This window comes from Gavia stellata, chromosome 8 (assembly GCF_030936135.1).
Source record: "Gavia stellata isolate bGavSte3 chromosome 8, bGavSte3.hap2, whole genome shotgun sequence".
NCBI classification, from domain to species: domain Eukaryota; kingdom Metazoa; phylum Chordata; class Aves; order Gaviiformes; family Gaviidae; genus Gavia; species Gavia stellata.
Window position 1 is genome coordinate 18,415,132 of NC_082601.1, and position 21,405 is coordinate 18,436,536.

Consider the following 21,405-nt stretch of genomic DNA (forward strand, 5'->3'; position numbering starts at 1 on the left):
GTTGCACACGCTCCCCCATACTCATGCATGCTGTGCACACTCACCCCACACCCTGTGCAATCATCCACGCTTTGAGCACGCTCATGTTGTGCACATTCACCCACACCTTTTGTATACTTATCCCATGCCATGCACACTCACCCCATGTGGTGCACACTCACCCCATGGTCAATGCACACTCCTCCACGCTGTGCACACTCACCCCATGCCCACAGCACCCTGCCCCCATGCCCTCTGCACACTCCCCCACACTGCACACTCCCCCAAGTCCCCAGGAGTATTTTCCCACTCCATGCACGCCCACCTCACACCCCACGCAGTCCCTGACACTGTGCACGCTTGCCCCCATGCCTCGTACACTGAGCCCTCACCACGCTCAATCCCCATACCGCACACACTCACCCCACACCATGCATGCTCCCCCACGCCACGCACTTACCCTACTCCCTATGCACACTCCTCCACGCTGTGCACACCCACCACACACACTTCTCCACGCTGTGCACACCCACCACACACACTTCTCCACGCTGTGCACGCTTACCCCACACAGTGCCCGCTCCCCCACGCCGTGCACACTCCCCACGCCGCGCACGCTCCCCCTACTCCCCGTGCGCACTCCCCCACGCCGCCCCTACTTCCCCACGCCGTGCCCACTCCCCCCACACCGCACACCCCCTCTACTCCCCGGGCACACTCCCCCCCCGCCTCCCCGCCGGCCGTGCCCGCTCCCCCCCGGCCGGCGCTCGCCCCCCCGCCGCCCGCTCCCTCCCCGGCAGGCTGCGTGCGACACGCCGGCTCCCCGCCCCGCTGCCACCCTCTGCCCCGTCCTTCCCCCGCGGGCTCCTGTCTGGACGTGTCGGGACTCGGGCTCCGGGCGCTGAGTAATGCTCGGCGCAGCGCGATCCCAGGCAGAGCCGCCGCCGCCGCCGCTCCGCGCCCAGCGCTGCCGGGGCGCTCCGGCCGCGACCCTGCCCGCTCCGCCGGCGGCCCGGCGACACCGGCGGCGGGGGGCGGCGGGGGGGCCGCGGCTCCCCATGTGCCTGCGGGCCCCGCGGGAGCCGCAGCGCCGCAAGCCCGGCGAGCCCTGCCCACGCCCGCCGCGGCCCCGGAGCCCCGGGGCGCCCTGGGGAGCGGCGGGGGAGCGTGCCCCGCGGGCCGAGGGCCCCCCCGGCCCCCCGGCGCGTCCCGCCATGGGGGGCTGAGCCGGGGGGCTGAGCGCGGCGGGGCGGCGGCGGGCAGGGCGGGGGGCGCGCAGCCCTCGCCGGGCTCGGCGGGCGCCGGGGCGGCGGGAGGCGGGGGGGGCATCCCGGGAGGATGGCAGAGCCGCCCCGGCGAGCCGAGCCCCGGCGCGCAGGGAGCCAGTGAGAGGGAGGAGAGGGGAAAACACAAACAAGCAAACAACCCACAACAAACAAAGCGGGCAGAGAGCAGCGCCGAGCCCCGCCGCCCCTGCCCCAAAGGCGCCCGCCCGCCCGCAGCCCGCACAGCCGCTGCCCCAGCGAAGATGCGCCCGGCCCTGGCCCACGGACTCTGCTCGCTGCTGCTCAGCCTCTGGGTACCCAGGTAGGAGCTGCCCCCCCCCCCCCCCCAGCCCCGCTGCCGCCGCCGAGCGCCCCGGCCCCGCGGGGAGGGCGCCGGGAAGCCGCCGCGCCCAGCCCCGCGCCGGGGGCGGGCTGCCCGGGGGGCTCCGGGGGGGGTCCCGCCGCCCCGGCCCGGCCCCGCACGGCTGCGGCCCCCTGCTCAGGGCGCTGTCAGGGCCGCTGCCCCCCCTCCGCCTTCCCCTCGTCCCGGCGGAGTGCCGGCGGGATGCGCGGCTCCCCCCCCCCCCCGGGAGGTTGTCCCCCTTCCTCCCCGGCCGGAGCCGCCCCAGCGCCCGCCCTGTCTGCCTCAGTTTCCCCGCTCTCCCCGGGCGGAGGACGGGCCTCGCTGCCGGGGCCCCCGCGGAGGCCGGGGGGATGCCGGCGGGGATGCCACTGTGGTGGCGGACGGTGCCCACGGGACGGGTGCTTTTCGGCTCCGCACCCCGGGGGCGCCCACCGGGGCGGGGGATCCACCTGCGTCCCCCGCCCGCCTCCACCGGTCCCCAAGCAAGGGGGATGAGAGGGGCCGCCTGCCTTCCAGAAAAAGGCCCCCCGACACTCACCACCCCTGTCTGTCTCCGTCTCCCCTGGGTGGCTGGCAGCTCCCCTCTGCCGGCTCCCAAATTTGTGCACTGCAGGCAGCCAGGGGTTAACCCTGGTGCTTATGTGAGTGAGGGGGTCCCCCGCCCTTCCCCCTCCCTCCAGCCCCTTTAAATATAATTTGTTAACGTTGGGACTTGTATTAATTAAAGCAGCAGCCGCTGCAGCCTGTGACCTGGGGGCTTGTCACCGTGAAATCAAGTTTAAATCCAGATTTCAAGGGGGAAGAGAGCTGGGGGGAGTGCGGTGTCCTCCTAGGGAGAGTGACAGTGACAGCTCCTTGCTGGTCCCTGGCCCCCCTGAGCCCTGGGTGGAGCAAGAGGCAGAAGGACCTGCCCTCTGCTCCCGGGGGTCCTAGACAAGGGCCCCTGCCTCAGTTTTCCTGCTGTGCAATGGGGAGAAGGACCATAACAGCCCCCCTGGGATGCCCTGGGAGAAGGTGGCAAGTGCTGTGGCTGGCTTAGGACAGGCAGGGGACGAGGTCCCTGCAGTGCTTGGGGCAGGAGCTGCTGGGCTTGGGGATGACGGTAGCTGTGGACCTGCTTCTCCTCTCCTCTCGGCCAGGGCTTGCTTCAACAGCGTGAATCAGCGCAGGAGCTGGGCAGAGGATTTCCTCTCCTGTGTAGGGGCTTTGGAGGGATGCACCCCTTTCCGCTCTCCTCTCCACTCCTCCCCACCCTGACTCTCCCTGTTGGAGTCACTGCGGATTTGCACTGGGGCAGACCCCCATATCACCTGTGGAAGTGGTGAGATCTGTATAAACACCCTTGGGAAGCTGGAGAAAGCAGCACCCTGACCCTGACAGCTCCCCTTCGCCCCTGAGCAAGCTGTAATTCGGCAGGGACCCTGGGGCTGAGCCCTTCCTCCAGAGCTGGGTGAGCGCAGAGCTGGGGAAGTCGGTCCCTGGTCCCTGAGGGCCGCTTCTGTCCATGTACATGCACCAGGCTCACAGGATTTGGGCGAGCGAGGGGGAGTAACCCTTCTCCCCAAGAAGGGTTACTCCCCGTCTCCCCCGGCTGCTCTGTAAGGCAGCTGCAGTCCTTCCTCCAGCATCCTCCTCCAAGTCCTATTTCTGTAATCAAGGTTCAAAGGGCTCCAATCCCTGCTCCTCCCAGGGACCCAGCTCTTGGCCGTCCTGGGGAGGAGGGAGCCCTGCCTGGAGAGAGCTCTCAGCAGGGACCGAGCTGTCCTGAGCAAGGAGCGGGGCAGTGCTGAGCTCCTGATGGACCCTGCTGCAAACTGCAGGATGCTCCTGGGCATCCCGCTGCCTACTGCTCGCTTTGCGGGTCCTCTGCTTGGACACTGTGGATCCCGGGATCCTTCAAGCCATTCCCTGGAGCTGGGCAGACACTTCCTCCCCTTCTGTCTCCCTCTCCACATCTGTCTGTCCTGTGTACCACTGTCTTAGCTCCAGGCACCTCTCTCTGGACATGCTTTGTCCAGCTCCCCACATTCCATCTACCTCCCTGTTTGCCAGGCAGCATCTCTACTTGTATAAGTACTTGCACCCCTACCACGGACCATGTGCCTCCCCTTGCACCCATCCATCTGCTGGTCTCTGTTCTATGGTGACAGGCATCAGGTCCAGTGGGGCTGGGATATGACAGTGGATTTGGGATTGTTGCTGGGAGCTCGAGAGTGTTCGGCAGGGTGCTTGGCTCCAAATTTCCCAGCCAAGCTGGCAGGAAAAGGCTGGTCCCTCCGGTTACCTCCCTTGTGAGGACCAGCAGTGCCAGGGGGATACAGGAGACGCAGGGAGGGGATTAGCCAGCAACAGAGATGGAGCCAGACCTGGGATGGGTCTCCTGCTCTGGGGTCTCTGGATTCTCCCAGGGGGAAACACATGCTCTCTGCGGAAGGTGAGCTGGGGCAGTCTGTGCCTGAGAGTCTGCGCAGCATGGCCAGGGCGGGAGATCCCTGGGGGAGCATGCAGAGGGGGTGCAGCCCAGAGAGATTCTGGGCTCCAGAGGCAGGAGGGCCAAATTTGGCTGCCGTTGGGCACAGGCTGCCAGGGTGTCCAGGCTGTGCTGACATGGCTGGAGAGGACTGCAGCCCCGGCACTGCTGGGGCATCTCTGCCTGGCTGAGCTGCTGTTGTGCCCAGGGGTTTCCCAGCCTTCTCTATAGGCAGTGGGCACAGTGTGGCTTGAGGAGCATCTCCCCTCCCCATGTGTGTACACCCCCAAGCTCTTCCCCCGCCCCGAAGGGGAAGCAAGCGGTTGGCATATTGCTTGCTTGGAGCTCATGGGTTTCCTTTCCCTCCCAGCTCCTGCTCCAATGAGATCCTGGGCCTGAAGCTGCCGTCGGAGCCAGTGCTAAACGCCAACACGGTGTGCCTGACCCTGCCAGGGCTGACACGGCGGCAGCTGGAGGTATGCGTACGCCACCCCGACGTCACTGCCTCGGCCATCCAGGGCATCCAGATTGCCATCCATGAGTGCCAGCACCAGTTCCGGGACCAGCGCTGGAACTGCTCCAGCCTCGAGACCAAGAACAAGATCCCCTATGAGAGCATCATCTTCAGCAGAGGTAAGGGCTGGATGGTCTTCCTCCTCTTCCTCTTCTTTTGCCCAGCCCCTGCTCTCAGGAGCCCTTGTGGGCTCCCCATGGGCCCCTGCACAGCTCTTCCCTGGCCCAGGGGACCAGGCCAGCTCTTCAGCATCCCCATGGATGAAGGCAGACAGAGCCTGAGAAACCTCAGGGTCTGCCAGACCAAGTGGCGCTGCGCTGTGGCATAGCCGGGTTCTTCTCTGTGCACCTTTTTACCTATGCTGGCCCTTGTCCTGAGCTGCTCCTCCCTGCCCAGCCCCAGCTGCTCACAAGGCTCCTTCCAGGCCCCACCGCTTTCTGGCATCTTCCCCCCATGCGGTGTAGGCTGGTGTTTGGAGCGGTGCCAGGGGTGTGCAGCACAGTTGCTGGGTCTGAAGGTGGATGCCGTGCTCTAGGATTCAGTTTGGTGGATGCAGTGAGCATCTTGGCTCATTCCTGCTCTGGGGATGGTGTTTCAGTGCATCATGGTAAGCAGAAACACCCCTAGCTAATGGGGTGTGTAGCTCTGTGAGCCCATCATCCCGGCATCCTGCCTTTCTGTTGGCTCCCCGCTCCAGAGAGCTGAGGGTTCTCTGTTTTGCGGGACCCTGGAGCATGGTGGCATGGCGGGGCAGGGAGACAGGCTGTCCTGGGAGCTCGCCTGCCCACAGAGCTCCCACCTGTGCTGCTGGGAGAGCTCTCCTAGCCCTCCATGGTCTGCCAAGCCCCAGTGCCAGGGTCTCATCTCCCTTGCAAGCATGGCCAGCTTTGCCTGTATCAGAGCATCCCTGGTTGATACTCTCTCCCTCAGGATTGGACTCTGGGGGTGCAGGGGGGCTGCCCTGCACAGCGCAGATCAGGGTTGTGGCCTGATGGGACCTTCTGTAGGACTTGAATGTATCTTCTCACCTAAGTACCCTTCTTGAAGCCTGGGCCTCAGCACATTTCTAAGTGCCCATTGCCCCAGACCGTGGGCAGGAGAGGACAATATGGTGCCAGTGGCAGGCGGGCAGGGTGCTGAAGGCAGGCAAGGTTTTGCCTGAGAAAGGTGAAAACTACCAAAGATGCTGCTCACCTACCCTCTTTGGGAGCCTCCTAGCCTGGTGCCCATCAGAGAGGTGCCTCCATCCCCTCTTCCCCAAACATCCTTCCCTATCCTACAACATCTTCTCTCCCTGGGACTGCGAGGAGAGTCTCACAGAGGAGAGGTTGGCAGCTTGAGGCTTACATGCCTTTGAGGGGATATGGCGGCAGGAGCCCCCAGGCAGCTGTAGCAGGTGGGGAGATGGCTGGAGAAGGTTGCACAGAAGCATTTTGGTGCCAGGAGGTCCCTCGTGTCCAGGGCAGATGGGCAAAGCCTCACTGGAGAGGATGCAATCTGGGAGCACGTGTGGCATCAGGGCTGTGGTCCTGCTGTGGAGCAGCCGTGGCCCCTCTCGGCACTCTGGTGCCTGGAGAAGGGCAGCGTCTCTTCCCTCTGTGAGCAGCACCCAGGTTAGAGCCTGGCAGGGAGGGTGGGGACCGTCAGCCCTGATAAGCATCGAGGTATTTCCAGGTCCTCTGAGGAATGCGGTTCACTTCTAGTCTCCTCAGGCGGCGGGAGACACTGGCTTGCTGGCTCAAGTTGCTCACACACCCAGGTGAGCTCCCCTGCTCCGGGTCCCACCAGGCTGGGTCAGAAGCTCCAGCAGCAGAGAGCATTGACTCCCTCCCTCAGCCCACCAGGTCTGGTGGGGGCTGGTGGCTTGCAGCTCGCTTGTGTCTCAAGTGCCGCCGCAGCCCCTCCTGCTGTCAGGGCTGTGACCGATGGGTGTGGGGACTCCCGCAGCCCCTGGACTCTTGCCCCAGTCCTGAGCTCTTGGGTATGGCTCAGCCTAGGCTCCCAGCACCAGTGGGATCCCATTCCATGAGATGGAGACCCAGCACCCAGCACCAGGGAAGGACGGAGGTAGGGCTGGAGCAGCAGAGCAGATGGGCACCTCATGGCATACCTGTTTGGCAGCAGAGGGTGCAGGATGAGCCACGAGCACCCAGGCCATCCCATGTGATTGCTTGGAGTTGTTCCGGCATGGAGCAAGCCTTGAGGCTGGTGTCCTGACCTGCTTCCAGCCCACTCGTGTCCCGCAATAACGGAGCTGGAGCTCTGAGCTCCGCCTTGCAGCTGTTACGGACACAGCCATCAGAGCAGGGATGCTGGGTGCATCTCCCGAGCTCAGAGCCAGAGGAGAGGCGAGCAGTGGAAGCGAGGGGTGCAGGCTCCGTGCCGCAGGCATTAATGCGTCTGACCCCCGGGGACCAGGTCTGTGCTCTACGCCCTGCCCCATCCTTGCCGTGCCTGGGAACGCAACGTGCTTGTAGGATCATTGTTTGTAACCCGAAGTGACAGACCCCTTTAATCTTTCATTCCTTTTCCCACTTCTTCAGCCATCAGTTCAGCCATGCGTGAATCTCACTTTAAATTATTTGTAGCTGGCTTCTCCCTCCCGCTCTCCCCACTTGGCTCCGCTCCTCAAGTCCGCCCTGTCCTCCTGCATCTCTTACATCTTCCCCAGCGCAGGCGTGAGCCATCCGGGGTGCAGTGCTGGTGACTGTCCCACGCTCTGCCCAGCATCCAGGCACTCAGTGGAGCTGGGGGGCCTATCCCCTGGGGACAGAGCAGGGGACAGTGGCAAATGAGTGCCTGTCTCCCCATCCTGCTGCTCTGATCCCAGAAGTTTGAGTGCAAGCCCTGGGGAGGCAGGAAGGAGCAGGGAGGCTTCAAATTGGGCAGGGCTGGGAATCTGGCAGGCTTCTGGGCACCATAGCTGGGGACAGGGATCCTGACAGCATCCTGGGCAGAGCAAAGAGCTGCTGGATACGGCAGGGAGATGCAGCTGACCCTGGGGTGCAGGGCACAGTGGCACAACAGGTTAGCGGAGGGCGAGCAGAGGGGGTGCCCAGGGCTTTACCACCCCTGCTCTCACAGAGCCTCTTTTTTTTTTCAGACACCCCCATGGGCTGTGGGTTTTTGTGGTTTTGTCTTTTGATGCTCCACCCTTGGGGTGTGGGGTGTCCCTTGTACCGCTCGTTGAACCTCCGGTGCCATCTGCACCCCCCATCCTCCTTGGCCCACGTCCCCTCTGTGTCCATCCAGGCTCAGCATTGCCATTGCAAATACTTGTTCTGTCCTCCCTGGCTCCTCAACTGGCTGCCTACGTCCTCACCACCCTCCTGCCCATTCCCTGGCACTCTCACCCCTGCCAGCACCCTCCAGTCCTGTCCGTGGTCCCATCCCTCTCTGCTGTCCCTCCCTCTCCCTCCGAGTGCTGGCAGAGACATCCTCTCCTGGACCCAGGGGCATATGTAGGAGGATGGAACAGTGAGGTGGAGGCAGGTGGCTGCATCTGCACCAGTAACAGAGACAGGTCCCCTGCCCCTGCTCTGAGGGTGAGCAGCACGACCGTGTCCGCCTTGCTGGAGAGGGTGGCCTGTTGCCCCCAGTATACAGTCCCCCCATAGCATCCACAGGCTGCCAGGCACTGTGTGGCTTGGCTGGGCTGAACCATGCTTGGATGGTGCCAAAAACGAAGCTGTGGATGGTGGTGGGTCACCGAGCCCTTGTCCTTGTGTGGTACATGTGCACCTATGGGTGGGTACAGTGCCAGCAGGGCAGGGGCTGTCTGAATTGTGCTGAGGGATCTCTCTTCCCTGAGCATTCCCCTTTGCTCATCTCAACCCATCTATATGGAGCTCTGAAAGAAATAGGACCCCTACAGAGAGGCTGGGTGTCCTTGAAAGCCCCCCGAGAGTGTGGCTGGAGGGGACATGGCTCTGGAGTGGAGCATCCTGCTGTTCCTCCTGCAGCCTTTGGAGGGACGGGTTATGCTTGCATGCCCCATGCCCACCTTAGAAGAGCTCCCTGGTGCCAAGGGGTCTGCGTGGCCACAGCTGAACCTTGATTTTGTACAGCGAGGAGGGGGGAACTCCCTGCAAGGCTGGGAACACCAAGTGCTGGGGCCCAGCCAGCTGCGAGCCGGAGCTTGGTGAGGCTTTGCCATGCGGGGAGGGAGGCAGGTGCTGTTACAGCTGTCCGGGGAGATGCTGCTGAGCTCAGGACCCCAGCACCCGGCTCTGCAGAGCCCTAGCCAAGCTCCGGTGCCTGCAGACTGCAGCGCCTGGCCTGGTGCAGCTGCAGCTGGGCTGCTGGCAGGGTTTTCGGTACCCCCAGGCAAGCCAAGGGCTTTGCCCACCTGGCCCTGAAGCGCACGTGGGTGCTTCGAATGCTCGGTTGCATCCCTGTGGGTGCCCCCATCCCCTGGACTTTCCCCCAACTGATGGTGGCAAGCGAGACCCTGGGGACAGGGCAGCATCCCTGGAGGTGCGGGGCTGAGCCCGGCTCCCTGCAGCCTGCGGAGCGGCGAGGGCTGCCAGCTCGGAGCGCCATGGGCGGACAGGGAGCGAGGGCTGCGGGCTGTCCCCGGCACGCTCAAGGAGGTGCAGGGAGGCAAGTCGGGATCTGCAGGGAGGCGTTTAGCGCCTGGCGCCGGGCCAGACCCTGGCAGGTTCACCTGCAGTTTAATTAGGGAGAGGGGAGGAGACGGAGCAGGGCTGGGGGAGAGGCAGCGTGTCGGGACTGGCCGTCTCCGCGGGCCTCGCGGGAGGTGGCAGGAGAAGCTCTCCTCCGCCTCGCCAGCCAGCAGGGCTGGCGCGACGTGCTGCCAGCATTATGTGGGTGCTGCTCATGGAGGGGGCAGCTGAACATCCCTGGGGTACCCTGGGGTGCACCCGGACCAGGCTGTCCTGCCTGCTTCCTCGATGCCACCCGGGTGCCGCGGTGGCGGGTGCTGGGAGGGCGTCGCTGCAGAGGTGCGATGGTGAGCTGGGGCAGGAAGGCCATGACTCCAGCTCTCCCTACCCCAGCAGACCATGGAGCCCACAGCCGTGCCTGAGCCAGGTCCGTTGCCTTGGTCCCACATCCACATGAGAGACGGAGAAACTGCGGCATCCATGGCAGAACCAGTGCCAGCTGGGGCTTGGGGTCCTGCTGAATGGCCCCCCATCTCCTGGCTGCACCTTGACAGAGAAAATTTTCCCCTGCTAAGAAAGCCACTTCGGGATCTGACCTGGGGCTGAGGTTTCAGATCCATCCTCCTTGTCCAGCACGGTCCTTTAAGTACACAGCAGGCTGGATGCCGGCAGTGGTGTCGGGGTGGTGTCCTCCATTCCCTCTTCCCTGCAGGATGCAATACTTCCACTCACATCTCCCATGGCTACAACCTCTTTGACGATCTCTGGAGGGATCTGGTGACTCAGACATCACCACTGAGGTCTTAGGTGGCTGGGGCAGCTGGAGAGCCTCCCTCCGAAGGGCTCAGGGCCGGCTGCCGCATGCCACACTCGGCCACGGTTCCTGGAAGCTCCCACCCTTGCCAAGCCCACAAGGCCAGTGGTTGTCGCCTGCAGCCACGTTGCTTGCTGCTTTGCTTGCAATCCTCCGGGCTCTGGCGTGGCCGGGGGTAAAGCGAGGAATGTAAACTGAACGTCCAAGCAGAACCACGCTGGCATGGCTTCTGCGGTCCCGGTGCTGCCCTGGCCCCCTCCTCCCCATTGCTCACAGCTCCCCATGAGAGCAGGCGAGGGAAGGAGGGGGGAAGGCAGGGAGGAGCGGCGGGTCAGGCAGAGCGATACTGAGCAGGGAAATGACCACAGTGAGATGGGGACAAGAGTCCCAAAGCACAGGGATGTCGAGTCCTGGGGACCAGCCCGTCCCCTGCCCACAGCCTGGGGGATGGCAGCTCCAGGGATGAGGACCCATGCCTCATCCATGAGCTTGTGCATGGCTGGAGAGCAGTGGAGGAAGGAGGAGGGTTGGGGCTTGACCCCAGGGGTTTCCCAGCTGCGGAGGGCACCAAACGAACCTGGCCTCTACCTGTAAGGAGACTGGCTTGCTAGACAGATTGGGTGGGGTAGAGTTTCTGTCTGGGCTCCAGAAGGGATTTTTAAGGAGATGCTGCATGGGAAATTATTTTTTAGGCTGGGGAAATGTGTGAGAAAGAGGCTAACGGAAAGGCAGGGCCAAGAGGAGCGTGTTGCGCTGGGTGGAGGGTTTGCTGCCGCCATCGCTGGGCACCGTCTGTGAGAGGAGCCAGGGATGCCAAGTGGGGTGGCAGTGACAGGTCCCTGCTCTTGGGCTGTGCCTGACCTTGGCTCATGAAGGGCTGGAGCTGGCCCAGATTGTTGGGATGGAGAACTGATACAGGGGGGATTTGGAGATCTGTGAGACCTTCCTGTGCTGTTTCTCCATCCTGCATCGCTCACCTGGGGGCTGAAGTTCCCCAAATTTGGGCTGTCCTGCTCTAACAGTGATATGGGTGTGTTGCAGGCGCTGCCTGCCAGCGCTCTCCCCGGAGAGGCTGCGCAGCGTACGCACCAGCAGCCCCATTACCTGCCCGCTGAAAAATGTTGTTCAACTTGTGCATGGAAAGAAGCAGGCTGAGAGCAAGCTTGTCCCACACCGAGGGGAAGCTGGGAGAGGCTCCCGCTGGCTTTTAAGCAGCGCCTTGTTAATTTTTTAAATGCACCAGTGTTAAATTAATACACAAAAGAGCAGCGTGGCTTTAAATGCAGGTTTCCGAGCTGTGTTTCATTTCCCTTTAATAAGATCGTAGCATTTGCTCAGCGGGCGGTAGTGAGCCACTGAGGAGACATGCGTGATGGGGAGCATCGCCCAGGACGGGTGACGGCGGCGGGGAGCAGTTGTACTCTCACCTCTCGTGACTCCATGGCGCAGGCAGGGAGCTGGCAGAGCCCCTGCCTGGGATCTGTGCTTTGGGGTGTTCGCCCGACCCCCCCGTTTGATGGCACAGATCTGCTGGAGAAAATGCCCCAAAACCTTCTGTCTGCTTAGCCGTAGCAAAGCCAGGGCTGATCAAGCTGCTCTTGTCCAACGGAGGGAGAGAGGCTGGCGAACTCCAGCTATTTATTTATTCACGTGTGAAGCCATGGCACAAAATCTGCCTCTCCCTCCTTCCCCTCCTTGTGCTGGGGCCGGTCACTGCACACTGAAGTGAAGGGCACTGCAGGCTCCCTGCTTGGTCTGGCAACCACAAATTAAAATATTACTTTGCATTTAAAATAAAACAGAAGTTCCCAGGTAGGGGAACTTCACCCAGCAACAGCGAAGCCAAGCAGCCCTCGGGCAGCTCCTGCTTGCAGCCCCATGGAGCCCCTGGCGCAGGACCCATCCCTGTCCCCGTCCACCCCATCCCCAGCTAATGACACTTGTGGACATCCTCACTCCCCGGCGTTTAACGACAACCAGCTGCCAGCCCTGGCAGCATGCGGTGCGGTCGTGGCATGCTCTAAGTAACTAGGGATGCTCGATTTTTCCAGTGCGGTATCGCATTAAGAGCTTCTTGCAGGAGCTGGTGGGGCTCGGGGAGGAAAGGGGTATGGGCAGATGGATGGGGCTGGACAGGCAGCGCTGCCTGCCTCTGTTGTTGCCTGATCCTGCACCCTGTGGGTAAGCAGGAATGGCCCGTTCCTCAGCAGAAGTATTCCTCAGACAGCGTTATATTTAATATACTGGGAAACTCTGAGTGGAGCGGGGAGGAGATACTGCCTTTCCCATCAGCCCCATAATGCTGATGCCTGAGCAATGTCGTGGTGGCATCTCCCAGGGTAATGCGAGAGCAGGATGATGGTGGGAGCTGGGGTCCTGCAGGGCAGGGCTGGCCTTCAGGGCAGCAGTGTGTCCTGGCAGGGATGGGGCTGGAGGGCACCGTGTGAGGATTCACTCATGGTCCAGGTGGGAGCTGATGCCTCAGGTCAAAGCAAGGCACAAGCCGAACCTCCAGCTCCCTACACCCCAGCATGATGCTGGGCTCATCCAGCCCCCCGCAGGGGGTCACGCTGCCCAGCCTGAGCCCTGCTCTGTCCTTCCTTGCAGGCTTTCGGGAGAGCGCCTTCGCCTACGCCATTGCAGCTGCCGGCGTGGTGCACGCCGTCTCCAATGCCTGCGCCCTCGGCAAGCTACAAGCCTGCGGCTGTGACCAGAAGCGCCGGGGCGATGAGGAGGCTTTTCGGCGCAAGCTGCATCGTCTCCAGCTGGAGGCCATGAACCGTGGCAAAGGCATGGTGCATGGGGTGCACATGGAGCACATGCCGGCTGAGACCCCTGGCCTCCAGGACTCCTGGGAATGGGGAGGGTGCAGCCCCGACGTGGACTATGGGGAGAAGTTTTCCAAGGATTTCCTTGATTCCCGGGAAACCTACAGGGACATCCACTCCCGCATGAGGCTGCACAACAACCGCGTGGGCCGGCAGGTGAGCTGGGCGCTGGGCAGGGGTGCGGGGCGATGGTGGCAGAGACAGGGTCCCTGGGACACATGCGGGAGGGCTGCGAGGGGCTCGTGCTGGCTGCCGTGGGACACGTGTGCGAGGCTGGGATTGCCCCCAAGGCACCCCCTCTCCCCAGTTTTGCCCAGATTGAAGGCAGTGGTGCAGCCCTGGTGCTGAGCATCTGTGTTGGAGAGGGCGCCTTCAAGCATCACTGCTGCCCCCCCTGCCAAGGGACACTTCCCCAGGCCACTGCGACCTGCCTGTGCTGCAGCGGTGCTACGGGGGTGGCAGGGCAATGAGTCCAGCTCCTGCCACTCAGGTACTGGGTGAACTGGTGTCAGGCAGCTGCAGCGCGAGGGAGCTTTGTCGGGGAGGAGAAAGTCACTGGCATGGTGTGAGAAGGCAGGTGCTGCAATGCACTGTCCAGAGTGAGGGGACACAGCCCAGGCTCCGCAACACCCAGCTGTGGCTCTGCCTCCGAAGAGGGAGCCGGTGCCCTGAGGAGACAGATGTGAGCAGGACTGAGCCAAGCAGCGGACACCTGTGCCAGCTGGGAAGTGCAGCATCCCCTCAGGAGTGGAGGTGACAGCCCACAGCCTCGTCCACCAGCTCCGAGGGGGTGTTGGAGCCTGCCCAGGAGAGCAGAGCAGCCTCCCCTCCATTCTCATGATGTCAGGTCTCATTAAAGGTGCTAATGAGTAGCTCACTCTGTCTGGAAGCTGATGTTTAAAAGCAGCCTGGCATTGGAGACCAGAAGCACGCAGGCAGGAGGGGCTGGGAGGACGGCTGCGTTTCCCTGCCCAGCTTTGCTCCCAGCAGGTGCCAGGGAAACCCCATCCCATGGATCCAGCAGGACATTTGTCCCCAAGACCCCAGCCACATGCTGTCAGGGCCACATGGGGGGGCGTGTAGTGGCTGCAGGAATAAGTAATTAAAGATCAGAATTCCACAGGGAGTGTTTCCCTGGGATGGCTCAGACATAGCATGTTTAAAGGCGGCTGTGAGATGGGGATGCTGCAGAGCAGGACCTTGATGTGTGCCCTTCCCTGGTGCTGGAGCTGAGCTTTACTGACCGAAAAGCCGTCCCAGTTTGGCCAAGCTATAAATGCCTGGGGAAAGCCAGAGCTTTTTGCTTGTTCGCCTTTGCTTGCACGTGGTGAAGGCTCGCTCAGTGTTAGGCGGCTAAATCCTCCACAGGCTGCTGTGCCGCAAGCCAGGCAAGACCCCCCATCCCAATTCTGGCTGCAGGGCTCATCCTGGCACCCCTCCAGCTCTATGTGCCCCACACCACTGGGACTCTTGGCAGTGCTCAGAAATTTGCGGTCTGTATTGCCTGTTTCCCAAGGGAAGCCCCACAGCCCCCTGCAGAAGGAGGGGAAGGTGAGAGAGGAATATTTGCACGGGGGGGATGTCACCCCATGGTGCTTGTGGGATCTAGCAACAGCAAAAATGCCTGGGGTCTGCTTGTCCCCAAGGGCAGGCAGGTACAGGACTGGCAATGTCAGCTCTTGGTGGTTTCAGGGACAAGAGCTGGACTGATGGAAGAAGCCTAGGAGCTGGAAGCAGGGGCAGAGGAGGACTGAAGAGCTAAAGGAGGGGATGGTACCAGCGTGGGTGGGGAAACGATGGCCAGACAGGGTGCCCAGCTGAGGGACCCTGTTGAGATGAGGGTGTGAGCCTGTCTCCAGGTCGGGTTGTGATGGTTGTGCATGCCATGCATTGGAGCAAGGAGATGGTGCTGTGCCTAGGCTGTGCCTGTTGGTGCCATGCTTATTTCCAGGGCTGAACCTGGCTGTCCGCATTGCCTGGTGATGGGTTCTCCAGCTCCCCACCTGCTCTTTTAGCAATGCTGTGGGTCCCACACCCACCCAAGACCACCTCCCTCCTAGGACTATCTTTCTGCTGTAACAAGGAGCAATCTGCTGGGATTTCCCAGGAAAGGAGTGGCCGTGCTGGATGCAGCAGCTCTGTGGTCCTCCCCTTCAAGTCCCGAGGCTTGAACCCCTTGAGCAGAGCGGTGATATGGACATGCACGCCACATGCCGTGCCCTGCCACGTGCCATCCCTGTCCATGCACCAAGCAGTTGCAGCACCCAGGGCTCTGCAGCATCCTACTGATGCTGAGCATCCTCTCTGCAGTCCCTGTGTGTCCCAAGGGTGCTCTGCATGTGGGTAAGCCTGGCTCCCAGCTCAGACCCTGCAATGCTGGGGGGAGGTGACAATCCCACCAATGACCACATCCAGTGGCAATGGGATGTGGGTTTCTGTAGTGTAGTGGTTATCACGTTCGCCTGACACGCGGAAGGTCCCTGGTTCGAAACCAGGCAGAAACATGATCATTTTTTCCTCTTTTGCATCCAGCTATGAAGCTGGGGAGCGGATTGCAGCTGCAGGGGGTGCGCAGCATCCTCCAACAGTGGCAGTGGTCACCTTGGTCTTGAGTTGGGTGTCCTGCATCCCTGGGAGGGAGCAACTTCCCCAGCAAGGAGCAGCAGGAGCGTACAAGAGGCTTTGCAGGTCCTCCTACCCTGCCAGATCAGAGAGCAAGAGAGGATGAAAGGCAGCCAGGAACTACCCATTACCCTTCACAACAAAAACCTATGATAAAGCTCTTATGAGCGTGTCTGGGAGGAGCTGGGAATGTGCGAAAGAAAGCACCAGCGAGTCCGGGCATGTGCCGATCCCGGGTGTCTGTGAGACGGGGGAAGGACGTGGCTGGGTAGGGGTGTGTGGAGGAGATCCCATGGCAAAAGCATGGGGCCAAGACTCAGATGGGTCCTTCTTGGGTCTCCTGGCTCTGGCAGGGTCCTGTCCCCCCTGTGCTACCCATGCAGGAGGGAGAACAAGCCGTCTCTGGGCAGGGACGGATGGGTGCTGCGGTGCTGGGGCTTGGGATGCTCAGCAGTGATGGCTTGGATGATGGAGATGGCACACACATGCTGCCTTCCCAGCCCCTACTGTGACCAGCTGTAGCCTCCAATGAGCCCCTGTCCAGCTGTTCGCGCCACTGTCCCCTCCATCCCGGTGGTGACCATCCCAGCCACAACCCTATGTGCAGATTTTCCCTGGTCCAGCCAAGGGAGCAGGGAGGGGATGCGGGAAAGGATGGGGTCCTGGTGCCAGCATGTTTCTGTGGATGGTGGCAAGGATGGTGACGAGCAGCTGGTGTTCCCGGCTGGCACACCCAGGGCATGGCAGAGAGGCTGGGCAGCTCATTACCTGCAAGGTGGAGGCTGTTCCCAGCAGGAGACAGGACTCTCAGCAGGATAAAAGCCAAACTCCAGCCCAGCCCAGACCTCTCCACCATGTGCCCTGAGCTCCAGGCATGTTTCCCTGACCTGCCTTCATTACCATAACTGCTTAGCAACTGCGAGATTTACTCAAAAACAAGAAAACAAGGAGTAAAAACTACCCACCCCTACCAAAGCAAGGCATTCCTCTCACACACATCCCCCCCAGGGAGAGGGCAGGAACAGGCAGCGCGTGTCAGGCATGAAGGCGGGTGGCCGGGCAGGGCTGGCATCGTGGGACGGAACCTTGTGCAGGGCCACGTGTCCCCTGGGCTCCCCCCGAGTCCCGGAGCATGGCCCCAGGTGGGGGAATCAGCCGGTGATAGTCTTTGCAAGCCCCAGCCTGGCTCCTGGCGGGGCTTGGGTATCCCCATGGGAAGGGGACTTGCTGGAGCCTGTGCGAGCGCGTGGGCATGGGGGCACGTGACCCAGCAGGGAATCCCTGTTGGGACAGAGCAGAGGACGGCATAAACTGCCTCTTTCCAGGCTGTGCGGGATATGCTGCCACTCCATGCTCTTCGAGATTGCTAGGCATGAGCTGTTTCCCTTGGCACGGCCACAGCAGCATCCCTTGCAGTGATGGGGGACCTGGGGGGACCCCAGTACACAGCCTGGGGGCTCAGCAGCATTGCCCAGAGAGCCCAGGGTCCTCTGTGCCCCTGCACTGGCCTCTGGCCCCTGCACAAGCCACTCAGCCCAGCCAGCCCAAACCACAGCCGCAGCCCAGCCCACACACCCTGGCCCTTCTAGGGGGTGGACATGTGGCACCGGCTTCCCTGCGGCCTCCCCAAACCACAAGTCAGGGCTGGGAGCATATCTGATCCCTGCTTGACATTCGGGTGATGGTGGGAGGGAGCGCCTTGGCCCCCCGGCGCTGCACCCAGGGTTCCCGTGGGAAAACAGGCAAGAGCCGAAAGCGGAGCTGCTCCCGGGACTCCCAGACCTGGGGCTTCATGGGAGGAAAGCCCTGGGGAGGGGAAAGCATCCCTCCAACCTGCCCCACTCGCAGTGCTCCTAGCCGGTGAGGTGCGTGGGGGACCCCTGTGCTGGGGAGTCCCAGTAGGGCTGCAGAGATGCAGCCATGCCAGCTTTTAGCTGGGGTCTGTGTTCGGGTTGGTGCTGCTGGAGCCCAGCAGCAGTTGAAGGTGAGATCCAGGCTCCTTCTCCTCCCTGTGGTCAGGTAGCTCACCTTCTCCTTCAGGTGCAGGTCCCTTGCTGGAGTGTAAAAGCCAGTTGGTACTGCCGGGATGGGAAGGGACAGGGTGTGGGACATGGGTGACACTGGGCACAGCAACAGGGTGCAGCCTTGCTGGCTTTGCAGCTCCAGGGCTCTGACAGCTCTTGTGCCATCCCTCGGTGTTCCCGTAGTGCCAACCCACAGAGAGCTCCATGATAGCTTCTCTGGTCCCCAAAAAACATCTCCTCCATGCTAACCACTCTGCCCTCCCCTCCCTGCCCAGGTGGTGATGGACAACATGAGGAGAAAGTGCAAATGCCACGGCACCTCGGGGAGCTGCCAGCTGAAGACGTGCTGGCAGGTGACGCCCGAGTTTCGCCTGGTGGGGTCCCTGCTCAAGGACCGCTTCTACGGGGCCACCCTCATCCGACCCCACAACCGCAATGCCGGGCAGCTGGAGCCAGGCCACGCTCGGCATCGCCGCCGGGCCGGCATCAGCGAGCTGGTTTACTTTGAGAAGTCACCCGACTTCTGCGAGCGGGAACCAGCCCTGGACTCCTTGGGCACCCAAGGGCGCCTGTGCAACAAGACCAGCCCGGGCATGGACAACTGCGAGAGCCTGTGCTGCGGCCGCGGGCACAACATCCTGCGGCAGACCCGCAGCGAGCGCTGCAACTGCAAGTTCCACTGGTGCTGCTTCGTGGCCTGCGAGGAGTGTCGCATCACCGAGTGGGTCAGCGTCTGCAAGTAGCCGGGCAGGGATGGGTGCCCACCCCAGGGTGCCAGGGACAAGCACACCTGCCCGCAGGGAGGGAGGGAGACGGGGATCGGCGCCGGGGGGGTAGGTGGAGCCACGGTACCCGCTTCCCTCCGCTCTGAGGGGAGCAGGAGAGGAGATGCTCGGCACCCTCCGAAATCAGCACTTTGTCGTCACCCGGGGAGGGCAGGGCTGCCCGCTGCCTGCCCGGCCCCGCATGAGAGCACCACGGCTCCCGGCCCTGGGGAGCGCACGGCCATGCTGTACAGACCGCCGACACCAGCACCGCTCGGGGGGGCGGAGGGTGGGCACAGGGGTGGGGGAGTGCCCGCTGGCACCCAGCGGGATGGGGCAGGGTGGGGTGGGGACAGCAGGGCATGGGGAGCCCAGGGTGGGAGGGGAGGGGGGGGACACACATTGGCACCGTGCACAGGTTCCTCTGGCCACATGCGAGGCTGTGCTCTGAACGGGGTGGGGATGGAGCATCCCATGGGATGGAGAGCGGGCACAGCTCCCCAGGCTGGAGCTCGCCTCTGCTGGGGCAGAGCTTGGGCCAGCTTGGGCTGTAGCATCGTGGGCGGAGGGGAGGGTGCCTGGGGCTGTGCTGTGCGTGCCTGTGTTAATTGTATGGTAAGTTATTTTCTGATTGTGAATAAAAGTGGATTGGAGACAGCACGGGATATTTTGGGGTGCAACACCCTGCTCTTCCTGCTGCGCAGGGCTCTCCGCTCCTGCAAGGTGCCAGAAGGATGGGGGGGGGACCCTTGGTACTGCCTACCCACTTCTGTGAGACTTTCTCCCTGGTGCTCTGCTGCCATCCCATAATAACAGCCCTAGGAGCTGTTTGCAGACTGGCATGAGGTGGGGACACCCCGCAGACACCCCAAGCCCTTCCAAGGTGGCTGCTGGGGGGCTCCTGGCCAGCTGGACGGATGCTGGACCCCATCCATCCTGTGGGAATCCTGGCTGTTGGCCCCATGCCCTCGGCCGTGTCAGGGCTGGAGGCTGTGCTGCTGCCCGCTGCGCTCCTGGGGAAGGATGGCGGGGCCGGAGAGCAGGGAGAGGAGAAGGCACTGAGGACGGGCCAGGCAATGGGGGTCCACAAATGGCACCTCGCTGCAGTGGTGGGGAGGGCACCCATCTGGCTGCGGCAGCCTGCAGGGGCCAGGCGGTGAATCATGCTGCTGGTATCTCCCGGCTGATAACTTCCCCGCTCCTCCCACGGCTGTGTGCCCCTTGGGGCTACAAAAAAAAAAAAAAAAGTGAATTAAAAAAAACAAATCGAGGAGGAAAATACCAGGCTGGAAGGAAGCGAGTGCCCCGGGCCCAGTGGGGAGTGGCCCCGTGTCCTCGTTTCATAATGCTCCCGCAGGCAGCACAGAGCTGGGTCAGCTGGGATGGATGCTCTGCCCTTCACCAACCCCGGGCGGAACGGCTGTTTGCCCCTCCAGGATGGACTGGGTGGATGGGGTCCTTGCCTCTAGAGCCAGCTGTGTTTTAGGGTCTGAGGAGAAGTGGAGGGCAGTGGAGGTGATGGAGGGAAGTGTGGGAGCCCCTGTGGCCTGCGGCACCCGTGCAGCTCTGCCTGTGCAGCAGGGGCAGGAGGGCATGCAGCCACCACAGTGGCTCCCATCAGGAAAGACCTGGGGCTGGTGACCTTGCAGGGGCGGGATCTCTGCTTGGGGCTCAGGGCACCCAGGCTCACCCTGTGGGGCATGAAAGCAGCAGTGTTCCCATGGGGCAAGTTTGCTCTGGCAGGGCATGCTCCAGCAGTTCATTTTCCCTCCTGATGTCCTGCTTTTCCATCTCCAATATCCATCTCCAACATCAGGGCCCTTTTTCCAGATCCCCAAGCCTTTTGCCTTTTGTCCTTTGCCCCAAGCACTAGTCGGACCCCCTGATGTCCCCTGGCCACCCCATCTCGCCCCTCCCTCACAGGCTGGCCAAACCCCCATGTTCCCAGGGCTGTGCTGCTCAGGGCAGTGGGGCTCTGCACATCCATCATGCTTCAGCACTTTGTAGGTGACGTTGGCTTCCCACCTCCCAGGGGCTGCTTTGCAGGCGCCTGTGATCTCAGGGCTGCCTGGGGTGATGACTGACTCACCACCAAGCTCTCCCCGCACCACACCGGCCCCTTCACTCCCCTGCTTGCTAATCCCAGGCCACCTGCGCTGCAGCAGCTGGATCCCAGCACACGGCTTCCCTGGCCAGGCAAAGCCGGGGAGGGGACCAGAGTGGGGACAAGGGGTGTTTGATGATGCAGAGAAAGGATGCAGGGCAGGGCCGTTCCCCCCAAGCACATCTCTCATTCCCCAGTGTGGGACCAGGATCTGAGTATCCTGGGGCTGCAAAGACTGCATCTTGCTCTCCCCTCACCCCCCCCCCCCCCCCCCCATTTTGGGAACACAGCATTGTGAAATGGCACACCAGTAATGCCAGCACACCCGGGGTGGGACCCCCCCACCACAGCCTGGCCACTGAGCCTAGCAAGCCACAGTGCCCGGTGGTGTTTGGTTCTGCAGAGACCCTGTCTGAGCTTGGGACACTGGGACATTCAGGGGAAACATAAAAGATCCCTTGATCTTGGTGGTCTGCAGGCAGTATGGTCAGGTGTGCAAGCGCTGTGCTGTAGGGGTGCTTTGGGCTGCAGGCAGCATGCTCTGGGTGCAGGCAGCTCTGGGGCACAGGCTTCCTGGTCGCAGGACCTCATTCCCTCCTGGGGCCAGCTGGTTCCCAACGGAATACCAGCCTTCAAGATCTGCTCTATGGCTTCCTCGCTGAGTGTCTGGGAGCCACAGGCAAGATGCCGGTGTGCCTGTGGTTACAAGAACAGTGTCCCCATGCTTCCCTAACCGGGAACCAGCTGCTGGGCAGCCATCCTAACAACCACACTGCTGTGCACAGAGAGCATGCAGGGACACCTCCTCTCCCCACGGCCACCACTGAGCCTCCAGAGACAGTTGCCAGTGAGGTCTTGGCTCCCCAGGCATCCCAAACCTCTCGTCTTCCATGAGCCCAAGTGCAGCCTCCCTGATCCACAGATGGGATCTGTCCCACCAAAGAGTCATGTTTCCTCACATGGAAGGACTATCTGAGCCTGCTGAGCTGCTCAAGCCTTGCACCTGCATGGACCCCTGCCACGGGAGGGACA

At 62.4% G+C, this 21,405-nt stretch overlaps 1 protein-coding gene and 1 non-coding gene across 2 annotated transcripts; both read left to right on the forward strand.

Annotated features, from left to right (window-relative positions):
- Positions 1-1,507: 1,507 nt before the first annotated feature.
- On the forward strand, positions 1,508-18,248 carry WNT10A (Wnt family member 10A). The gene is made up of 4 exons (XM_059820422.1): positions 1,508-1,566; positions 4,449-4,711; positions 12,639-13,015; positions 17,781-18,248. The coding sequence occupies exons 1-4, from the start codon at positions 1,508-1,510 to the stop codon at positions 18,246-18,248; spliced, it is 1,167 nt and encodes a 388-aa protein (XP_059676405.1).
- Positions 15,291-15,363, forward strand: TRNAV-GAC (transfer RNA valine (anticodon GAC)). Its single transcript has one exon. It is a non-coding gene; the product is annotated as a tRNA-Val (tRNA).
- Positions 18,249-21,405: the final 3,157 nt, after the last annotated feature.